Below are 24,692 nucleotides of genomic sequence, written 5' to 3'. Positions count from 1 at the left end.
ATCCTCTTGTAGCAGGGGGAACATCCTATCAGCCTTTCCCCTGTCAAGTCCTCTTAAGAACACTATATATTTCAGAGCAGGATGTTGCCAGTTATGGAAGGCTTGAGTTATAAACAAAAAGGCTGGATAAGCTGGGACTTTTTTCACTGGAACGTAAGAGGTTGAGAGGCAACCTTATAGGAGTTTAGAAAATAATGAGGGGTATCGATATAGTTAATGATAGTTTTCTTTTCCCTGGGATGAGGGATTTCAAGACAAGAGGGCACATTTTTAAGGTCAGAGGAAAGAGATTTTAAAAAGCCATGAGGGACAAATTTTTTACAGAGGGTTGTTCATGTGTGGAATGAACTCCCTGAGGAAGTGGTGGATGTGGGTACAATTACAACATCTAAAAGGAATTTGAATAAGTACATGAATAGGAAATGAATAGGACCAGGAACACGCATGTGGGACTAGTTTAGTTTGGGATTATGTTTGGCATGGACTGATTGGACCAAAGGGTCTGTTTCTGTGCTATTTCTATGACATCACCTCTCATTCTTCTAAACTCCAGTGAGTAGAGTCCCAACCTTTTTTAACCTTCAATCATAAGATAATCTCTTCATATTGGGGAACCTTCTCTGAACTGCTCCAATGAAATAATATCTGTCCTTAAAGAAGGGGATCAAAAGTGCTCACAGTACTCCAGACTCTACGTGGTCTCACTAGCACATCACACAGTTGAAGTAAGACTTCTCTACTTTTATAATCCACTCTCCTTGAAATAAGAGGAAATATTCCATTAGCTTTCCTGATTACCTACTGCACCTTCCTGTGTGCTAGCTTTCTGTGCTTTGTGCTAAGTAGCCCCTAGTCCCTTTGTGTTGCAGCTTTCGGAAGTTTTGTCCCCCCATTTACCTATAAATAATACTGTTCTTTTGTTCTCACTAACAAAATGAACAACTTCATATTTTCCCACATTATACTCCATTGCCAACTTTTGGCCACTTACTTAATCTATCAATATCTCTCTGCAAACTCTTTGTCTTTCTCTCACAACTTACCTTTTCACCTATTTCAGTATCATCTACAAAGTTGGCTACAGTAGATTGGCTTCCTTACTCCAAATCATTAATGTATAAACAGTTGTAGTCCCAGCACTGATTCTGGTCAAACCCCACTGGTCACAGGTCACCAACCTGAAAAAGAACCCCTAGTCCCCACTCGCTGTTTCCTGCCCACGAGCCAATATACTACCTGCAATACCATGGGCTCTTATGAATTAACATTTTGTGAGGCACCTCGTTGAAGTCCAAATACAAAACATCTATCCCATCTATCCACTCTGGTTGAGACTTTCTCAGAAATTCTCATAGTCAGACATGATTTCCCTTTCATGAAGCTGAACTGACTGGACTCAATTAGGTTATGATTTTCTAAATGTTCTGCTATTACATCCTAAATAATTGATTCCAACTAACAATACATGTTAGCCCTTACCACCCATGTACCAATGGGGTATTCCTACCTATGTAGCTAATAGTAGAGGGAAGGATGTACTTGGTGGTGATACCAGCCTTAAGGTGGCACAATAGGTTCATATGCTACAAGGCATACAGGGATTACAGAATTGGATTCTGATGTCCTGGTACATCAATCTCAAAAAATAGCATGAAGATACTGTACATCAAATTCTTAGGATAGCAAATAGAATTTCGGTGTTTATTCAAAAAGAATCGAATATAGAAGTAAGGAAATTTTATGGTAGCTGTACAAGACCACTTCTGGAGTACTGTGGGTGTGGTCTCCTTATTTAAAAATACATATAACTGCATTAGAATCACTTCAGGTAACGTTCACTCGACTTATTCTGGAGATGAGAGCATGAAGAAAGATTAACCAGATTGGGTCTTAGTCCATTAGAGTTTAGAAGAATGAAAGATGATCTTATTGAAACATGTAAGATGCAGAAGGAACTTGACAAAAGGTGCATACCAGGTGGGTTCTTTCTTTTGTAGAGGAGACAAGAAGCAAAGGACATCAGATAAGGCCGTGATTTGGAAACTGATCTTGGTTCAGGTTGACCCGCGCGGGAAAGGCCAGTAGTGGGCGTGGTCTCCAGGTGGACTGTTCTGAGATCGACCTTCCCGCGCGCGCTGCCCTCGGTCACGTGCTGAGGTTCCAGACAGTACGAGTTGAGCAGAGGATCGGTATTGGCCTCGGCCTCTCTCTCTCGGGCTTGAGAGTAGGAGCGGCGCCCGGAGGTTGATATGGCGGGTGAGTGTACACTGCGAGCCGGCTGGGGGAAAAAAAAGTGTGGCTAGTGTTTTGCGGTCGCTGTTCATCTTGTGATGGCGGCAGTTGATCTTGGTGGTCCTTTCGTTCGAGACGTTGTCAATATGTCAACTGGCCCTGGCGGGGGATGGGGACCCTTTTCCTGTTCTTCTATGGCGACGTGTACTTGAATCGTACACTGTTTAAAGTTCGTTTCTTTTCCCTTCTGGAATTAAGACTTCAATTTCCGGAGCAAGTTTCTCTCCCCACCCCAAATGTCTTACCGGGCTCTAAAACCACTGTAGTAGTTTTGAAGTATCCGCCAGCCAATCCGCTGCAGGTTCGACTGTGTAATGATCGATAACTTCCAAGTGGATTTGTTTGGAGAAGGGGAGATATTGGCGAGAACTACCCCGTCTCTCAGAAATGCTTAAATTTGATGGGGGCAAGTGACTCCTGTATGTTCCTTCGGAGTGTCATGGCATTGAGTATATGAGAAATTATAGGCAGGGAAAGCGCAACTTTGCCCTTAAAGCTGCCCCTTTCCTGTGATGACTGTACACTTTACTTTCTTCCGTCCGTTTCTCCCCCACCCACCAAAATAAAAAGCGAGAAGACTTATTCAGGAACTGGCACGCTGGTTGAACTGTATCTGCCACAGTGGCATTTGAAAATCTGAATGGTATTACTTGATCTCGTTACCTTCCAACTTTGAACAAGAACAATGACAAGTTCTCCAGGTAATAAAGTGACTCACTACGTTGTCAGCGTGAGAGCTGTGAATTTATATTTGAAGAGCACATGTCCAGAATATAAAAGGCTCCTCAACCATTGAAGCTTGTTCAATTTGGTCAAAATTTCTCAAGCATGACATTTGACTTGCTGTATCTGTCACCTATTAGCTGTGAGTTTGTGCCATAAGTTAGATTCGCATGTGTGTATGTCTGTAGGAGAAGCCTTAAATATTCCAACATCACATGCAAGACAGCAGTATGAGCTATATTGTTATGAGGCAATCTTTAACTTACAGGATCCATCAATTATTCTCATGGCAGCAGAACCATTCTAATTGGGAAAGAAAATAATCTGTTTGTGTACACAAGGAGAAATTACCCAGTCAGTGATTTTAGAAAATAGAATTTTGAAGATGTTTCCTTATTCATTCAAGGGATGATTGGTAATAGACCATGGCCTAGCCAGGAATACAATCTTGAATTACCCTTGAGAAGACAGTGCTAAGTTGCCTTTTTGAACTGCTGCAATTCACCTGATGCAGGTACTCCCACAGTCCTGTTCGGGAGGGTGTTCCACAATTTTGAATGAGTGACAGTGAAGGGACAACAATACATTTCTAAGTCAGGATGGGGAGTGGCTTGTAGGTTAACTTGGAGGTGGTGGTGTTCCTGTGCATCTGCTGCCCTTGTCCTTCTAGATGCTCGAGGTTGCAGGTTTTGGAAGAGGCTGTCAAAGGATGATATTGTGTTTAACAGACAAAGCTGAGAATTGATTCTGCCACAACTAGCCATTGATAACATTGCCGACTTATTGAATCAATCCAGCTTAGTTGTTGTGATCTCTACTTTGACTTTTCATCTCAGTCCAGCATGTTCATCCAGCCTGATTCTCAAGAATGTTTCTGTCTTGAGAGAGATGAGAACCAGACGTGTATGTATTTGGACTTTCAAAGGGCACTCAATAAGATGCACACTAAAGGACTCCTGAAGTTGAATCTGATATATTAACATGGGTAAAGGATTGGTTAATGGGGCAAAAAGGAGAGTAGCAGTGAATGGCTTATTTTGAAATTGGCAGGCTGTAGCTAGTGGAGTGCCTCAAGGATGGGGCTTGGCTATGTACAACCTACATTAATAGCTTGAACGAAAGGACTAAGAGTAATGTTTGTTGATGCTGCAAAATGTGTGCTGAGAGGAGGACATAAAAGACAGCACTGATTACGTGAATGTGGCAGATAATTGGAGGAATATGAGGTGATACACTTCAGTCAGAAGAATAGAAAACAGAATTTACTTTGCATGACCAGTAACTTTTAAATGTTGTTCAGAGAAACCTGGTTGTGCTTTTAGATGATACACAAAGTTTGTCCAGGTACAGTGAGTAATTGAGATTGCAAATGGTATGTGGACTTGACTGCAAAAGGGTTAGAGTACACTAGTAAAGAAGTCTTTCTGCAATTGTATTAGGCTTTTTTTGAGACCACGTGTGGACTGCTGTACACAGATTTGGTCTTTACTGAAGAACAATTGAGGAGAAAGTGAAGACTGAGATCAGAGTCGAAGAGTATGGCACTATTAAAGCACAGCAGGTCAGGCAGCATCTGAGGAGCAGGAGAGTCGACGTGTCAGACAGGCCTGAAACATTGATTCTCCTGCTCTTTGGATGCTGCCTGATATACTGTGTTTTTCTAGCACCACACTTTTCAACTTAAGAAAGGTTGATACTTGTCTTTGAGGTTGTACACTGAAGTTTCACCAACTTGATCTCTCAGGTGAGAGCGCTGTCCTGCGATGAGAAGCTGAGTGAATTGGGCCAATGTTCTCTGGAGTTTAGAAGGATGAGAGGTGATCTCATTGAAACAGACAAGATTCTGAAGCCATTTGACAGGACAGGCACAGAGGTTGTTTCCCTTGGGAATCAAAACATGGTGTCACAGTTTCAGGATGAGGAGCTAGTCATTTAGCACTGAGATGAGAAGAAATTTCTTTACTCAAAGAGTGGTGAATTTTTGAAATTCACTACAGCAGCAGTTTGTGGAGTCTCATGAAGTATACTTTAAAGCTGAGATCTAATGAAGTTTTTGGACTTTTGAGGGGATTGCGGATGATGGCAAAATCAAGTTGAGTTAGAAGACCAGCCATAGTACTACTGAATGACAGACTGGACTTGAGGGGCTTGAATGGTCTACTTTTTTTAATGCTATGAATGCTGCCAACTCAGACAGGCTGATGATTGTGGTCAGGTATGTATGTGCTTACACATTTCTACATGCAGCTTCCATATAGGCTTGAAATTGTTTGTGTAAGCATGTTTAATTATACCCTCCACAGTGACAGTCGTGGCTCTGTTGGTAGAAGCCTCTCCATCATTTCAGGTTCAAGTCCCATTCCAAAAAAAAAATCAAGGTTGACACTCAAGTGCACTACTGTGAGACCGTGTCAAACCAAGGGCACATTCCTAGGGTGTGTTGGATGTGATAGACCCCATGTCACTATCATTAAGAAGAGTCAGGGAATTATTCCTGGTGAGGAGTCAATATTTATACCTCAGCTAACATCACAAGAACAGATTTCTCTAATCATTATCAGATTTGCTGAGTCTTGCTTTGTGCAATTTGGCTTCCACAGTTCCTGTTCCTGTGTCACAACAGTGATGAAAACTCATGAATACTTCATTGACTGTAAAGTGCTTTGAGACGTGAGGTCATGCATTTTGGAATGCAGAGAAATGTGGAATACTACATTTTGGTAGAAGAAATAGAGAGAGACAATACAACTCTGAAGGGCATACAGGAACAGAGGGACCTCAGGATTCACATGCATAATTCTCTGAAGGTAGCCAGGCAAGTTGAAACAGTTGTTCAGATTTTTAGGATACTTGGGTTTATAAATGGAAACATAGAATGTAAAAGCAAGACAGTGATGCTACAGTTCTACAAATCACTGGTCAGACCACATTGGAGTATTATGTTCAGTTCTGGGCACCTTATTTAAAGAAGGATGTTAAAGCCCTGGAGAGAGTTCAAGGGAGATTTACTAGAATGATACCAAAAATGAGAGGTTTCAGATACAAGAAAAGATTAGAGAAATTGGGATTATTCTCCTTGGAGCAGAGAAGATTAACAGGTGATCTTATTGAGGCTTTCAAAATTATCAGCAATTTTGACAGGTGCCTCAGTATTAGCACTATTGCCTCTCAGTGCTCGGGACCAGGGGTCGATTCCACTCTTGGGTGACTGTCTGTCTGTGTGCAGTTTGCACACATTCTGTGTCTGCATGGGTTTCCACTGAATGTTCTGGTTTCCTCCCACGGTCCAAAGATGTCCAGGTTAGGTGATTGGCCATGCAAAACTTGCCCATAGTGTTCAGGGGTGTGCAGGCGAGGTGGGTTAGCCATGGCAAATATAGGGTAGGGGAATGGGTCTGTGGAATGCTCTTTGGAGGGTCGGTGTTGGCCAGTTGGGCCGAATGGCCTGCGTCCACCCTGGGATTCTGTGACCAGGTGAAAAGAGGTATTTTGTTTTATCAGTAACTATGGGAATCCCAATTTCAAGATTGTTAGCAAGAGAAATGTCTTTACTCTGAGAGTTGTTAGGGTTTGCGTTACCTGGTAGATTGGTGGAGGTGGATTCCATAGGAGGTTTCAAATGAGAGCTTGATATATATTTGAAAGTGATGAATTTAGATAGCTGGGTAGGTCTTTCTGGAGCTAGTGCAGACACAATGGGTTGAGTGGCCTCCTTCTGTACTATAACTTCTATGATCTGGTTGTCATGAAAAGTGCAATATAAATTTAACCCTCCTGCTCCCCCTGGTGCTACACTACTACCACTGACAAAAGGATGTAATTACAGCACAAGCTTTCCTTGAGCAACTTCCATGAGAATGTAGATATTGAAAGAAATAGTTGGAATGATCACAAGTATCAAATATCTAACTTCAAATATGGAGCCCCAATACCCCTTAATGTTCTGGCCAAACATATCCCTTGGCATTTGATGTCCTTTCACATGAAGACTACTTTCGGTTTGACTGCCACACTACAGAAGATTGATTCCAGCTCTAAAAATATCTTAATCATTGCGTGGAATTTGTAAATTGCAAAAAAAAATAAACTGTTGAATGCCCCTTGTAAATGCAAGGATGTAAAATGTGACTGCATGCTCAGTTTCTCCCACATGTTCTTGGGATATGGGTGAATGATCCATTGTAATTGACTCCATCCCACTTCCTTGTAATCTTGCAAATTTTCCCCAGGTGCTTATCCAGCACTAGTGAATCTGTGCCACTTTCTCGGGTTGTGCCACGTTAGCAAAACAAAATCTAAACTCATGTCAATGTTGGGTCTTTTGTCAATCATGTTATATCAGTATCTCCTAATTCTTGACCTCCCTATCAATGGAAACAGTTTATCCCTGTCCATTCTGTCCAAGATCCATCCTGATTTTGAACACCACTACTAAAATCTCATGGCAGCCTTTTCTCCACAGAGGACAGTCTCCATTTCTTCGAATTTATCTTCATAACTGGTTCCAGAGATGAGGAATTTCATTCTCGTGGATTTTTCAGCACTTTCTCTCAAGCTTTCCACCGTTCCTAAAGCATAATGTCTGGAATTGGCCATCATTACGGTTGAACCAATACTTACAAAGGTTCACCATAACTTGCTTTTGTACTCTGTGCTTCTTTAAAAGTTCAGGATCCCATATCCTTTACTTATCACTTTCTCAACCTGCCTTGCCCCTTTCACTGATTAATGCGTGTATACCTCCGGATCCATCGGATCCTGTACCCTATTCAGAATTATATCTTTTGTTTTATATTTGAAGTTTAACACAGTCCCCCTTGCAATCCAGAATGCTTCCCAACTTTTGTCATCTGTCAATTTTGAAATTGTGCCCTGTACAACCCAAGACTCCATTGATAGTATAGATTAAGAAAGTCCTCACTGTGTACCTGCTTCGAGGCTGAAAAATAACCATTCACTGATACTGTCTGTCCTGTCACTACTCCAAATTTGTGCTGATACCCTTTTTCTTTATGCCATGGCTTCAAATTTACTGATATGCTTTTTATCAAATCTCAACTGCATCAAATTACTTAAACAGGATTTCCCTTTATCAAAGTTGTGTTGTTTTTCCTTCATTTATCTCGATTTGTCCAAGTGACTCTTAATGTTTAATCTGGGATACAATTTTGAAATGCTTTCCCTCCACTGAGGTTAAACTGACTGCCCTGAATTTGCTGGATTTACCCGTTGCATCCTTTTATGAAGCAAGGTGTAAGATTGGCAATTTTAAGTCCTCAGGCATCACCCCATATCTAAGGACCATTGAAAAATGATGATCTTGCCTCTGCCCTCTTTCCCTTGGTAACCTTGGATGCATCCCACCAAGACCAGGGCCTGGAAACTTGTCAACTTTAGGTGCTGCTGTCTACCCAAAACCACTTCTTTATTCATTTGTTGTTCATCCTGTATCTTGACTACCTCTTCTTTCACTATGACTTGGGTGGCATCGCTTTCCTGCAACGTATTTGTTTCACACCTTGGTCATGCCTTCTCCTTCATGCGTAAATTCCCTTTTAGGTCCCTAATTGGCCCAGCCCTTCTACTGTTTTACTACATTTATGGCTATAGAAGATCTTTTAGATTCTCTTTTATCTTTTGTTGCTAGTATTTGCTTGTACTCTCTTTGTCTGCCTTTTCCTTTGAGTTTTTTTTATTTTTAACCTGGTTCTTTTCTGTGTGGTCAACTTGACATATGTCATAGGCCACTTTCTCTGCTTCCGTGTATTCTCTTTTTTTGGTCATCCAGGGAGCTCTGGATTTGTTTACCCTGTGTTTCCCCTTTGTGGCAATATATGTGGACCCAACTGAACCATTTCTTCTTTTAAAAACAGCCTATTGTTTTGATTTATTTTTGTCTGCCAATCTTTGGTTCCACTTTAAGTGGAACAGACCTGTTCACTGAAGTTGGTTTTCCTGCAATTAGTTATTTCAACTGTACATTGCATTCTTGTCCTTTTCCATAGTCAACTTAAATCACTCTCCCTCAGATATTCCCGAATGTCATATGATCTCTCTGTCTCTCTCCCCCATCTCTCGCTCTCGTCTCGTTCTTCCTCCCACATTTGGAATACGGTTTGCAGTTCTGGTCACTACACTATCAGAAGAATGTGATCACACTCGACAGGGAGCAGGCGAGAGTCACCAGCATGTTGTGTGGGATGAACAGTCTCAGTTGTGACGGGAGACTGGATAGGCTGGGCTCATTTTTCAGAGAGCCAAGGAGGCTGAGTTGTTGGAAGATCTGATTGAGATACGCACAGTTATGAGGACCATAGATCCTAAGAACCCTTTCCCCGTGGCAGACATGTCTAAGACCAGCGAACACAAGTTTAAGGTGAGGAGTAAGTGGTTTGGAGCGGAAACAATTTGAAGCACGCTGCCTAAGAGGGCGGCGGAGGCAGATATTCTCACACAACATTTTAAGAATTATCTGGATGAGGATTTAGGGAGTAGTAGGCAATGGACCAAGTACAAGTAAGAGATTCATTTAGGTTGGCGTAGACGTGGTAGGCCAAAGGGCCTATTTCTACATTTTTTTTAAAACTGAAAAGTGATGCACCCATGACACTTAAACCATCTAACATTCCCAGAACAGGCATTTCAATATAGAGTAAAGCTTCCTCCACACTGTCCCCAAACAGTCCCAGGACGGACAGTATGGGGTTAATTACAGAGTAAAGCACCCTCTACTCTTTTTTTCAACTGACAGTAAAGCTCTCTACTCTTTATAAAATGGAAAGTCACAAATAACAGTTGAACAGCCCCTGCCGGGGTATTATTGAAATAAAGCACAAATTAACAGTTGAATGGAACAGAGACTTATTAATTGAAATAACGGTTTCTGGAGTGATGATGCACAAAGCTCGTAACCATGAAAGAGGGACAAACAGTCAGGATCGATTAGCCTGCTGTCTGGACCTATTGATGGCCATCTTGGTCAGGCCCAAGAGCAGAACCATAAGAAGCCCCGTAGATTTGTCTGCTCCTCCCTGTGCAGAGTGGCCGTAGTTCAGGAGTGTGGGTCAGAAATGCAATCAAAATTTAAGGAGCAGCCTCTTCATAAAATAATTTCACGTGAAGCCGCTTTTTAGTTTCTATGTATGTGTGAAAAGCTACAAAACTACACGTGGCAGAGGACGTGGTGACCTTAGTGTCAAGATTAGAGTGGTGCTGGAAAAGTACAGCAGGTCAGGCAGTATCCGAACAGTGGGAAGGTCGATATTTCGGGCAAAAGCCCTCTCCAGCATCTGCAGTACCCACTTCTGCTGACCTAGTGAACTTACTCAATTTACGATTGCAAGGGACTGCCATGTGCAACACTCTCCATCCCAGATTCCCAATGGACAAGGGGAGGACTGCTTTGTTGAGGGCCCCCCTGATGGGAATCTCCATCACGAGGGGGCAAAAAATCGTGGCAAGTGGGCCTATTTCTATGCAGTATGATTCTGTCTCTTATTCCAGTATGATCTCTCCCAGTTCTTTGTACATCTTGTTTCGCAGCCCACTTGCCACATCCTTGCTAATTTAGTTTAAGGTTTTAAGGTGACATAAGCAGGAACAGTGCATATGCTGGGCAATGTGTAAAAACCTGGAAAGTGCATAATGATGAACGTGGAGCATTTTATGGGCTAATTCTTATAGAATTTTGATAATTGCATATAAATTCAGCAATCCTGCTTACAGTATCAATGCATTGTATGAATTTAAAGCAAAAATAAAATCACCCACCGTGGTCTCAGATTACTAATCGGTGAATCTTAATGATCACGTTTGATTTGCTTGAAATCAGAAACCTGAGGATGGGAAACCTCTGAAGAGGGGAAATGGAGGATGTGACCTGTTGCTTCAACACATGGCAATTAATACTGTTCTCCTCGGCTTTCCTCTCTATTGACATTGTTCAAGACCTTACTCCTCACCTTCCCCATATGCCAGATTCCAGCAATCCCTCAGTGTCCTAGATGAGTCCTTCAGTCCTATTGGACACTCAAAATCTCTCACGTCTTGCTGCCCTTTCTGAAATCCTACACACTCCTATTGTTACACGTGACCTCCTTAATCCTCTATACCATCCCCGCTACTTCAAGCTACTACCAGTGCTTCAAAACCTTGAAAGTTCTCTTCCAATGCCACGAAGTTCCAGGTTCCTGTCACTCTGTAACCTTGGGCCTGTCTCAGTGCTGCTGGACGCCCTAACCTCCTCCCAGTCCCTGGAAGCTGACTTCAATGCAGTCATAGGTATTAGCATCTCATCCCATTACTCCTGAATGCCAGAGCCAAGCCCACTGTTGGTGGCCTATGGTAATGCCACTAAGTTTAACACTTCTGTCCCTTCCAAGATATTTGACAGAAGATGATTGCTTGTATGTAAGAGATGTAGCCTTGATGAGGACTGTTTACACATGAAATAATAGTGGTTATCTAGATCAGGTGTTTTTTCTGCTAACTTTTTATGTCTGATTTATTTTCTGTAGAGCTTTTGAACCTGGAAAAGAAGTTAGCAGAATACAAGTGTGATACCAACAAGGCTATTCGGCTAAAGTTAGGTATGTGCTTCAAGCACAGAATCTTTTTATGACTTGCACACTGCTCCCCTTTTATACATCAGGCAGCGAAGGAGAAGTGGGGGTGGAGGGGTTGGTGTGGAGATGGGCGAGAAAGGAAGTCATGTTGTGGCCAATTGGTAACTGAAATTGGTAGAAATGTTGCAGTGACGTTGCAAAATAGTTTATTACATTCAGCGATGAACCAGTGTATAATCCTCCTTTTTGGGGGTAGAACATTACTTTTCTGAAATAACTCCTAGGGGAGTATGATTTCTCTACTTATTGAGCTGTTAATGTAACTATTGGGTGCTAACGAAATTGGTTCTGCTGTTTCTTTCTCTGAATCAGAGAGTCAGCATGATGTGTTTTTTCCATATTACTAGTTCGCTTCGTTGAAGACCTGGAAGATGAGACCATGAGCTTCAGTCCATTATACAGTCACCAAGTGTTTGGAGATGAGTATGTGATTTGTTACATTGGAACCTGTTGATAGGGCTCTCATTACCTATGCAATATGTTGCAAGCTTTCATAATTGCTTTTGGTTTTTGTTTTCATGCTGTGTTCTTGAATTGGCTGTTTTTGGTTGCCATTTGCTCTCGTCTGGTTCTGGTCTGCCTGATTTAGCATAGCACAGTTATGGCTCAATCAGTAGCACTTATTCTTCATGAGTTAAAAGGTACATAGTTAAACATAAAGACCGAAGCATATAACCTGGGCTGATATCCCCAAAGCGGTATTGGTGGCATGCTACATTGCATGTATGAGAAATTATGTCACACCCCATCTATAATTATTTATATAAAATATTCCATGGCACTGCTTCAAGGAAAAGTATTGGTGTTCACACTAATATTCTAGTAAATATTTATCCCTCAGCCCAAAATTTGACTCATTACTTTTAGTGGGATCTTGTGAGAATGAATTTGCTACAATGTTGACTTCAAAAGTACTGAATTGGCTGTAAAATGTATTAGGAAGTCCTGAGGGCATGAAAGATGTTACGTAAACACAGGTCTTTCTTTAACATTTTTGTCTGCCATGCTTGTGACTTAGAGTCATAGAAATGTACAGCACAGAAACAGACCCTTCGGTCCAACTTGTCCATGCCGACCAGATACCTCCACCCAATCTAGTCCCACCTGCCAGCACTGCCTCGTATCCCTCAAACCTTTCCTGTTCATATACCCATCCAGATGCCTTTTAAATGTTGCAATTGTACTGGCCCCTACCACTTCCTCTGGCAGCTCATTCCATATACACACCACCCTCTGCGTGAAAAGGTTGCCCCTTAGGTTCCTTATATATCTTTCTCCTCTCAACCTAAATCTATGCCCTCTAGTTCTGGACTCCCCCACCCCAGGGAAATGACTTTGTCTATTTATCCTAAACATGCCCCTCATGATTTTATAAACCTCTATAAGGTCACCCCTCAGCCTCCAACGCTCCATGGAAAACAGCCCCAACCTATTCAGCCTCCCCCTATAACTCAAATCCTCCAACCCTGGCAACATCCTTGTAAATCTTTTCTGAACCCTTATGTTTCACAACATCCTTCCAATAGGAGGGAGACCAGAATTGCACACAATATTCCAACAGTGGCCTAATCAATGTCCTGTACAGCCGCAACATGACCTCCCAACTCCAATTCTCAATACTCTGACCAATAAAGGAAAGTATACCCAACCCTCCACCACCACCCTCTATATTCTATCTTCGAGCCAATTCTGTATCCAAATGGCTAGTTCTCCCTGTATTCCATGAGATCTAACCTTGCCAACCAGTTTTAACCATAATTTTGATTAGTGCAGTTAGCACTGGATCTGTTTGTCTACAAGGCTCACAGTTGAGTACAAACTAATGTACATTTTTAGTTCTTTTTTCATAAACCAGAAAGGTGGTTTGCGTGCTGGAATTCAACATCTCTGGACAGGTAGAGTGAGAGGATACGTAGAACATGCTGGATGTCGTAGGAAATCTATTGAGAGGTTGAAATACCAAGAATTCCCTGCAACTGTATTCACATCTGACTAAAACTACATCTGTTCATGAAACCTACTTCAATCATTTGTGAAGGTTTCACATGCCTCATTTTATCAAGTGAACAGTGTTGCTCTTGTTTGGAATGCAGTTATAGATTGCCATTCCAGGAGATTTGCATACCAAGTATTTATTTAATTGTTTACTTTCCCGCCTTAACTGCAGTATTGCCTAATTTTGGGCACCGCACTGTAGCAAGAATGGGAAGATTTTCGAAAAGATGAAATATAGATTTATGAGAATAGTTCCAGAGTTCAGGAATTTTAATTATCTCCGATAGATTGGAGAGGCTGGGACTGTTCTCCTTGGAGAAGAGAAGGCTGAGAGGAAATTTGATAACGATGCTGAAAATCATGAGGCACCTGGACATTGGTGGAACAATCACAAACCAGAGGGCCCAGATTTAAGGTAGTTAGCAAAAGAAACAATAGCAACATGACATCGAAACCTAGCATGTGCTGCCTGTGTGTATGGTGGAGGCAGTTTCAATCAAGGTTTTTCAAAGAGAATTGGGTATTTGTCTGAAGTGAAGAAACTTTACAGGGCTACAGGGAAAATGTCGGGGAGGGGGAGAGGTGGGATCAGCTGAGTTGCTGTCGCAGAGAATGGTTACAGACATCATTGGCTGAATAGCTGTCTTCTGTGCTGTAACCATTCTCTGATATTTGATCTTTCTGATTTTGAATTCCACAGCATCATTAAGTCTGCCTATTTTCTATCTTGGTGACATTACCTGATATTTGACTCTGTTTGAGCTCATCTGCTAAAAGCCTCATTCATGCCTTTGTTACTTCTAGATTCGGCTATTCCAACACACTCCTGGCTGGTCATCCACATTCTAACCTCTGTAAACTTGAAGCCCTTTCCTGACTTGCACTAAGTCCCATTCCCCATCACCTCTCTGCTTGCTGACCCATGTTGGCTTCCTGTCAACCAGTGTCTTAATTTAAAAATTCTCAGCGACTTTTGAGAAGATTTGTAGCTCAAGTTGAGGTTCTGGATGTAGATTTGCTTGCTGAGCTGGGAGATTCATTTCCAGATGTTTCGGTAATATCTTCATTGGGCCTCGGCGAAGCAGTGTTACGTGATTCCTGCTTTCTATATGTGTGTTTGGGTTTCTTTGGGTTGGTGATGTCATTTCCTGTTCTTTTTCTCAGTGGGTGGTAGATGGAGTCTAACTCAATATGTTTGTTCTTAGAGTTCTAGGAATTCTCGTGTATGTCTCTGTTTGACATCTCATCATTGTTTCCAAATTTCTCTATGGCCTCACCCTTCCATCTATCTCTCATCTCCTATACATAGCACTTAATATCTGTGCTCACCTAGTTCTGGCCTCTTGAGCACCCTAAGTGATTTTAGTTTTTCACCACTTGAGAGTGTGCTTTCAGTGGCCCTAACCTGCTGAAATCTCTCTCTCTACCCCATATCTGTCTACATCTATCCATTCAGACACACCTTAGAACTGACCTCTTTGACCAAATCTTTGTTTCTCATCCCTAATATCTCTTATTTCTCTAGCTGACATTTCACAGAGACAAAATAAGATGAAGTGCCTTGAGATGTTGATATTTTAAATGTTAGTTAAGTATCTGTTGTTGGTTTATCCCACTCCTAGAAGTATGATACACCTGTTCCCAGGTACCTTATTGTCAGGTATATGAAATTATACACCAGAAAGGCCTTATAATCCTTTCCCCCTCTATCCTGGAATGGTTTGATAAATGGCTTCAGGGTTTCTGTCTCCCCAGGTGTATGTTCCATGTGTTGATCACTGTGTAAGAATTTTCTAATAGTAATAAAATCATCTTACTTTAGAGAGACCCTGTCATTCTTTTGTCTGAATTTCAATTTAATGTGATGTAATATTCCTGACACATTCTTTCCTTAATCACCTTATGTTCTTTATGTGGTCATCTCCTGAGTCTGTGGTTGTCCCCATGTATTTTGAATCTGAGCAACAAACTAGACTCTCTTCCATCTACTGAAACCTCCCAATGTCCATTGATGTACTCTTGATGAATATCAGTACCACACACAGGTCTCCTCCTTAGTGTCTTAGCACTTTAACAGCAGCACAGTCTGTCTAGGGGATTTACTTGTTTTGAAGTTTTTAGCTTTCCTGCATACCAAAATCATTCATTGTTTCTTGGATTTGCCGAACATTGCTCTTACTGCTAAAATGTAATCTGTCTCTGTGTCCCTTTCTAATTTTGTGCTGCTCATCTAATTTATCTGGTCTCAGGTGGAACTTTGTACCCTTGTGAGAGCCTAGGACTGTGGTGCTGACTAATTGCATTGAGCTATCTTTGTTTAAAATGCTCTTGGCTCTTATTGGAGACTGACACTTTTGTGATTTTGAAGTTGGATGATGTTTTCAAACTTCATGTCCGCCCCAAATTTCCAAAAAGATCCTGGAGCAATTCTGGTGTCTTTTGATCAAAACCAAGTTGGTTGAATGGAAGTTTCTTCTGTCCTTTCATATCCTAGTATTTGACTCTGTTTTTAAACCCTGCCTCCATATCATCTTGTTTTCACTGCAAAGCAGTCCTGTTCTCTTAACTCTGTGTGGAAACATTTCTTTTGACATCCGCCTCCTTCCAGTGGTAATCCTCAGTCTGTGCTTCCTTTGTCACCTATTCACTAACTCATGGAAACAATGTTGCATTTGCATTCCCCCCTCAAGCTTCCAAACCTTTTGAAAATCTCCATTTGATTCCACTTGACCATCTCTGTTCTGTTGAGAAAAGATCCAATTTCTGAATCTTTCTCCCCAAAGAAGTCTTTGTCTTTTACCCCTGGTGTGAGTGTAGGAAATTGTTACTGTCTCTTTTCCATATCTTGATGTTTTCTATAATGGGCTACTGAGGACAGTACACAGTACTTTGTTTGTGTTAAATGTGGGCAAAATATTGGCCAGACTACCAAAATAGCTCACTACTCTTCGTCATATCGTGCCACTGATGATGTTGTTCATCTAAGTTAGCAATGTAGGCTGTTCAGTTCAATGTTTGCAAAATGGTATTCCTTTAGTCATGTGTTCAGGTGACAGCCGAGATTATGGGTTTTAGCCCATAGCCTGATGAAGGTACTATCAACTGAGTCAAGATGGAACATTCCTCCAAGATCCTATCTTTTCTGAAGGGAACAGAGCCCACGGTTTCCAGTTCTTCCTCATTGAACAATCTATTTGACAGTCAGCCAGCCCCATGGAACTTCACTACATTGTGTGTGACACTTTGGTCAGACCACACCTTGATTGCAGTGCATTGTACTTATAATTATGTCTTTGATTGATTTGCACTCAACTATATGATACACCTGTAGAATACAATCTCTTTGAGAGATTACTTAGAGTATACAGACCAAGAACAAGCCATTCGACTCATTCAGAGGAATGGGGTGTGATGCCAGAGTTTATGTGACACATTTAACACTGGAACTCCTTGCAATACTGCCTACAGGTGTATCTGCTATTGCAGGTAAATGCATTCATTTTTACAGGAGAGCATTCTATTCAAAGAGATTGGTTTGAATGTTTTCAGTGGAATACTTTATATTAAATTTAATATGCAATAGATATAAATGGTTTGACAATCTTTTGATTTTTGAAGTTTCATATCACTTCATTTAGATAATTTCTCTGAACAGGACGATTAGAAAATATCTCACACCTCTGGAATAGGTAGGACTTGAACCCAGACCTCCTGGCTTGGAGGAGGTCTGGGCTCCTTTCCTTCATTTTGTACCATGTAAATGTGGTGATATCAACTAATTGCTGAGTAAACCTTGCTGTTTTGTTGCATTATTTAAAGAGCTTACTAATAAGCCCCATGTTAGCAGAAGTTCTTTCAGTGCAAGCAGTTCTCCCATACAGCTCGTTTATGCCGAGGCTTAGCAGCATTTGCGCAAACATTTTCTACAAAGCAGCAAGCGCGACTCTTTCATTTGCCAAGAAGTATCAGTGCAGTAAGAACAGGTGATCCCATTATTACAACATTGCTGTCTATGGGATCTTGCAGTGCGCAAATTGGCTGCCATGTTTCCTGTGGAACAATTGTGACTATGCTTAAGAAGTATTTCATTGGCTGTAAAGCACTTTGAGGTGTCCTGCAATTACAGGCAAGTGTATATGTTATTTGGAAGGGCTGCTCAGTTGATAGCAGTGTTTCCACTGAGGCAGCTCTAATATAAATGAGGCATCAGACATGCCCACTGTGTTACTAAACCTAAAGTAAATGTGCTCATTTGAGTTTATAAATGGCCCTGCATTAAAAGTAAAGAGAAAATAAATCTAACTTCTACAGATACTCTATCAACATGTGGTTATTTCTGCTTTGCCTGCAGAGAATCAGTATTTGGCTACAAGGACCTTGAAATCCAATTGTACTACAGTACCTGCAGCCTCACTACATTCTTCAATATCAAATACTCCAGCAAAGTTATAGAAAAATATGACAACGTAGAGGTAGGCTATTGAAATGTTGCTTGACTTCGCAAGGTTTTAACTAGCCTAAGCAGTGCTCTGATTATGCACTGTGTCGTAGTACTGCAGTCTGTTCAGACCAGTGAGGTTCTGCAATGCATTATTCACTGGTTGCATCTGGTTGTGGTTGCTTTATAGGTAACCTTGGTGCCCCCTGAGTTAGGGAGTTGTAAATTTCACAAGGTTTCTGGTCTTGATCAATCCCAGATGTGAATGTCCCATTTGACTAAGATAAACCTTTCTTTTCTCCTCACCTCTCCCTTGGTTATGTGACCCACTGGTTCTGTTTGAGTTCCTACATAGGAGCTGTCAACCAGATGAGGTAGGGCTGCTGATGCCTGTGCAACAGCAAAAATCTTTCAGGGGAGCAGAAGTTGACTTCACTGCTTTGACCTCAAGAGGTACCTGAAATAACATCTTGCAAGCTTGGAGTATTAGGACCGACAGCCTTCCATTCTGTAATTGTGGGCTTGAGTCAAACACCTGGCAGTCATTTCATCCAATGGAAGAATGATGGAATAATGATGCACCGCATTTAAAAAAAACTTTAGAAGAGCTACTTTATTGATGTTACTTAAACTAAGTGTTATTTTGTAAGTTTGTTTATAGCACAATGAGGAATTTGCTTTTCATTTATTTAATAAATCCTGTAAGGCCTTTCCTGGTGAAAACGGGGAAATAATGTGTTTTCTAGCTAAATATTTTCACAAATTGACAGGTCAGAGTACCTTCTCTGAGGTGTTGCTGTTCATGCCATGTGTTGATTTTTTTTTAAAAAACTGGGAAATGACAGCATTGCCAAGCAGAATTATAGAGACAGACAGCTGTCTGGGGATCTGCTTCTCAGCTGCCATAAAATTGTTTCTGTCTTTTGACCTGTGGAATCCACAAGAAACTGCACAATGTGGCAAGAAAAGAATGAGAGGGAGGGAACAGAAAAAAGAAACTGCTTCCAATGTGCTTAAAGCTCTGTAGTTTACTGTAAACAATTTGTTCCTATCTAGGTTGATAATGTTGAAAGTAAAATGTTAGAATTTATCCCAGCTGGTTACTGCATCAACCTTGATGAGTTTATTGTGCAGCTGGAAAAGGACGCTTCCTTCAGACCATTTGGATTTCTCATTCACTCATATACCGTGTATGATGAGAAGGAGGGACTGGAGTTAAACTATGAGATTTACAAGGTGAGTGAAAAAAAACACACTGGTGTGCTTTTCTAATGGCTAATGAGCCTGAATATTTTCTCGGCTGTTTGGATGCGTCATTTGGTACAGATATTTGTCATTGACAACTCTTCACTGAAGATTCATGCTGACTTTCACTGTCTGCTAGCTTTTACTGCGGCAGTGATTTGATTATCTGATTCTGCTGTGCACCTCTAGTGGCGTTTTTTTGGTCAGAGTGTAATTAAGGGTACTGGGTTTCTACAATATCTGTACAATTACAGCGTTGGCTCCAGTGCTGCCACAGATCTGGTACAATTTAAATCAGTGATTTCACCTTTACTGCATTGATGACATAGCAACTGAAATCTGTCGATTAACTAAAGTATCCAATGGATTAATAACTGTTTTTTTTTCACCGTAGTTCTCTAATGAATTGTCCAAAGGAATGCTAGATCAAAGTGATACTTGGTCAGAGAGTCATGCAGCACGGAAACAGACCCCTTGGTTCAACCAGTCCGTGCTGACCATAATCCCAAACTCATCTCCTCTCGCCTGCCTGCGATTGGCCTGTAGTCCCTCCAGACATTTCTTATTCATGTACTTCTCTAAATGTCTTTAAAACATTGTCACTGTACCTGCATCCACCACTTCCTGTAGAAGTTTTCCACGTATGGAGTCAGATATTATGAGGGGGCATAGCTTTAAATTAAGGGGTGGTAGGTATAGGACTGACGTTAGGGATAGATTCCTTACTCCGCGAGTTGAGAGTTCACGGAATGTCCTGCCAGTAACAGTGGTAGACTTTCCCTCTTTATGGGCATTTAAACGGGCATTGGATAGGCATATGGAGGAAAGTGGGTTAGTGTAGGTTAGGTGGGCTTGGATCGGCGCAACATCGAGGGCCGAAGGGCCTGTACTGCGCTGTATTTTTCTATGTTCTAAGTTCATTCCACATACAAACCACTCACTGTAAAAGAAGTTTGATCCTGGTGTCTTTTTAAAATCTTTTTCCTGTCATCTTAAAAATATGCCTCCTAGTCATGAAATCCCACACCCAAGGGAAAATTACCTGCCATTCACCTTAGCTACACCCCTCATGATTTCATAAACGTGTCAGTCACCCCTCGACCACCTCCACTCCAGTGAAAGAGGTTCCAGCCTCTCCTCACCGCTCAAACACTCCATTCCTAGCAACATTTTAGTAAATTTCTTGTGAAACCTTCCTATAACAGGGAGACCAGAACTGCGCACACTACTGCAGAAGAGGCCTCACCAATATCCTGTACAACTTCAATACATTGCCCCAACTCCTACACTCAAAGATTTGAGTGTGAAGGCAAGCATGCTATAAATGCTTTCTTAACCGTCCTTTCTACCTGTGATGGACATTTCAAAGAATCATTTACCTCTTCTCAAAGAACAGTGGCCGAAACCCTCCATTTGTTAAATCCTTTCCAAGTGCCACCCTAATCCTATGGACTGGCACCATTCAGGCGATTTGCAAATATACATTTTAGAACTCAGATCATCTGACTGAGAGCATGGGGGAGGGATTAGCTGAAAATGATGCCCTTTATCTGATGTAATCAGGGATCTAGAAGAGAAATTAATCTCTCTAATTAGGTCAGATCAGATTCTGTTCACAAGTAAGCCAATCTAGGGAGTGCACAATATAGGGAGTGCAACCCACAACTATCAAGATACCTCTTCCAGCCATTAAAGACAGAGTTAGATCAGAGCTCCAGGAATTAATACTGCTTCAATAATGCCTCTGGTGCTATTATATAATCAGATACAAAGTATATAATAGACAGTTTTCTGATACAGTTTAATTCCACTATAGTTTTAAGTGGCATTTCAATGTATCTAACTCAGTACCTGAACTTTGCTTAAAAACAGAGTAAAATTATTCCTTAATGGCAAGCTGCAAAGCCTATTTAATATTACATTTCTTGTACAGCTGAGCAATGAATAACTTTTGAGTTTTGAATAGATCCAAGTGATTTCAGTTGATCTATTTAACCAGTTCCTTGTGTTCACCATTGATGCTTTTGTCCTCAGTATAATCTTTACTTTCTCCCACCCTGGCAATTTGCCCAGGTATAGCCCCATTTTCATTCCCTCAAAGTTAGGGAATGGAACTACATACGTCATAACTGGTATGGTGATCTATCACAGAACAGTACCCTGAGGAGCTCCTGGAGGTGAAATGATTTGACCTCCAACAATCACAACCATCTTCTTTTGTGCTTGGACTCCAATCAACAGAGACCTTTTCTCTTCCCCCCCACCCCCCAACCGATTCCTACTGACTCTAGTTTTGCTCGGGCTGTTGTCTGCCAAACTCTTGTCAAACGTCACCTTAATATTGAAGGCTGTCCCTCTCGCCTCAACTCTGCAGTTCAGATCTTTTTGACCACATTTAGACCAAAGCCTTAACGAGGCCAGGAGCTGAGTCTCACTGGCAGAAACCAAACTGAGAGTCAGTAAGCAAGTTATTGCTGAGTAAGTGTCCCTTGATAGAACTGTTGATGACATCACCCATCTCTTGATTAATGCGAGTAGACATGTCCTGAACCTGTAAAAATCTGACCTTGCTTCTTTCTGCTCTATCTAGGCATTTATACAGACACATGAACAGACAGAAATACAGACCATGTGCAGGCAGATGGGATTAGTTCGGAATGGCATCATGGTCGGCACAGAAATGGTGGGCCGAAGGGCCTGTTTGTGTGCTGTACTGTTCTATTCTGTTCTATCCACCCCCAACTATGGGACTTTTGGAAATGTTTGGAAACCAAAATTTCTTTTTTGGCCTCAGTGGTAACACATAATGTTACCACTTCTCTCTTCTCAGGGACTGTACTCCTCCACTCCAACCCACAACCATCAAAATAAAAATCAACAACAACATAAGAAATAGGAGCATGAAGTAGACCGCTTAGTTGCTGAAGCCTGCCCCTCGATTCATTACAATCACGGCTGTGCTTTCACTTCAGCCTTACTTTCCTACTTGCTTCCCATATCCCTTGATTCCCAGGGAAGCCAACGATCAATCAACCTTTGTCTTTAATCTACTTCATAGATAGAGCTTTAGGTTATAAGGACAGATTCTACCTCAAGCCTCCCCTGCTTCACCAGAATCCTGAACTTGTTGCCAACCCCATGTATCAGATCCCCCTGCCCGCCCCAAATAAATTAAGAATCTGTCTTGCTACAGGTTGGCTCTGATCATAGTCATATCACATCTTATGTTGTGGAAACTTTGGACCATTCCTCATCCTGGTCCTACCTGTCTGCAGTCTTTGCAGTTGACCACATCATTCTCTGAGCATTCACTGTTGCCTTAGCTAGACGGGATTACACTCCTGTGGTTCCACTCTCATCTGTGTCATTGTATCCTGTAAGCCCCCTGTAATGGCTTCCTTTCTTGCTCCTGCATCATTGTCTGTGAAGTTTATCAACGATCTATCATTATCTCCCTCCTCTTTCTCATCCAAAATGCTGTCATTTGGTGGTATGATTTTAAAGGAGGATTGATGACATTCAGCTTGACCTTAACATTTTTCTCAGCTCCTCCATTGTCACTAACTTGTCAGACTCATCATTCAACGTTCAGTAGTTGATGAGTAGATATTTCCTCCAGTTAAATATTGAAGTCATTATAGTCTTGCCATCAATTTTGCCATCATTATCTCACCCATTTTTTTCTTCTGCCTCAGCTTGTCTGCTGCTGAAAACTTCATTCATGCCATCATTAACTTTAGATTCCATTTTTCCTATTACATTCTTGGTGGGCCTCTCACCTTGCATCATCCTGTAAACCCATTTTTCCCATAATGAATCCTGTTCCCATATTACCCCTGCGCTTGCTGATCTACACTGGCTCCCAGTTTGGCTATGCCATTTAAAAACTTCTCATTTTTTAAAAATCACTTCATGGGCTCGCCCTGTTATCCATTCTACTCTTCTGGCTGAAGATCGTTGCAGATGCTTCAGGTTTATGTTTTGCATTAATGTGCTGTGCTCCCCCATCATTAAGATTTGGAATATTCATGGAGCTGCCTCTCGTTTGTTAAACTGCTCGCCATCATAACTGCATGTGGTAGGCCTACAGAGCTTAGCAATGGGGTTGTTTTGCTTTGTCTATCACTTGCTGCTTATGCTGTTTGGTGTTTCATAGTAAGAGAACAGGGTTTGGCCTATCGAGCCCGCTCTGCCATTCATTAACATCATGGCTGATCTATCCTTTACCTCAGCTCCTCCTACCTGCATTATCCCCATGACCCTTAATTCCCTGATCATGGAAAAATCCTTCCAACTGTGTGTTGAATATACTTAAAGAAGTTACCAGTACTGCTTCCTTGGGCAGAGAATTCCATAGATTCACTACTCTCCAGGAAAAGCAGTTCCTCCTCATCTATGTCCTAAAAATACTCTCCCTAATCTTGAGGCCGTGTCCCCTCATCCCAGTCTCACCCACCAGTGGAATCAGCTTGCCTGCCTCTATCTTATCTATCCCTTCCATAATTTTATGTTTCTAGAAGATCCCCTCTCATTTTTCTAAATTGTAGTTAGTTCAGTACCAGGCAGCACAACCTCTCCTCATAGGGTAACCCCTTCATGTCGAGAATCAACCTGGTGAATCTACTCTGCATCACCTCCAAAGCCAATACATCCTTCCTCAAGTATGGAGACCAGAATTACGCAAAATAGTGCAGGCGCAGCATGCAAGTAGTCTAGTGTTGTTGTAGCTTTGCCAGGTTGACACCTCTTTCTTAGGTATGCCTGGTTCTGCTCTGGCATGCTCTCCTGCACTCTCCATTGAATTGGGCTTGATCCTCTGGCTTGATGGTAATGTTTAACTTCCAGCTCGGCGAACAGAACCACAACATTGATGGTAATGGTTGAGTGCGGTAATGTGCTGGGCCATCAGGTTGAGCTGGAATACAGTTCTGCTGTTGCTGGCCCACTGTGCCTCATTCTTGAATGTAGGTCGGTTCTATGAATGTCCAATTTAGTACAATAGTCGTGCAGCACAACACCATCCTCTGTGTGAGGACAAGACTTTGACTCTACAAGAACTGTGTTGTGGTTACTTTACTGATCTTGTCAAGGACGGATGCAGCTGTGGCTGACAAATTGGTCAGGATGAGGTCAAATATGTTTTTCCTCCTTGGTTCCCTCACCAGCTGCCGCAGACCCAGTCTCACAGCAGTGTTCTTTAGGATGCAACCAGCTCAATCAGTAGCGGTGCTATCAAGCCAGTGTTGGTGATGTACGTTGAAGTCCCCCAGCCAAATACATTCTGTGCTACTTCCAAATGTTGTTCAACAGGGAGGCATATAGCTGAGGGAGGGTGGTAGTTAGTATTCTGCAGGAGATTTCCTTGCTTGTGTTTA

The 24,692-nt window shown here is 41.7% G+C and overlaps 1 protein-coding gene across 1 annotated transcript in view; it reads left to right on the top strand.

Annotated features, from left to right (window-relative positions):
* The first annotated feature begins 2,168 nt into the window (after nt 1-2,168).
* The window catches only part of hat1 (histone acetyltransferase 1), a 46,656-nt gene continuing 24,132 nt past the window's right edge, over nt 2,169-24,692 (top strand). The window contains exons 1-5 of the mRNA XM_060821020.1: nt 2,169-2,256; nt 11,532-11,603; nt 11,987-12,062; nt 17,986-18,106; nt 19,129-19,308. Of these exons, the coding sequence (XP_060677003.1) occupies nt 2,250-2,256; nt 11,532-11,603; nt 11,987-12,062; nt 17,986-18,106; nt 19,129-19,308 (456 nt within the window). The 5' untranslated portion in view covers nt 2,169-2,249. The remainder of the gene's footprint in view (nt 2,257-11,531; nt 11,604-11,986; nt 12,063-17,985; nt 18,107-19,128; nt 19,309-24,692) is intronic.

Source organism: Hemiscyllium ocellatum, chromosome X (genome assembly GCF_020745735.1).
Source record: "Hemiscyllium ocellatum isolate sHemOce1 chromosome X, sHemOce1.pat.X.cur, whole genome shotgun sequence".
Taxonomy (NCBI): Eukaryota; Metazoa; Chordata; class Chondrichthyes; order Orectolobiformes; family Hemiscylliidae; genus Hemiscyllium; species Hemiscyllium ocellatum.
The sequence above is the reverse complement of the archived record's forward strand: the minus strand, read 5'-3'. Positions and strand labels throughout refer to the sequence as shown.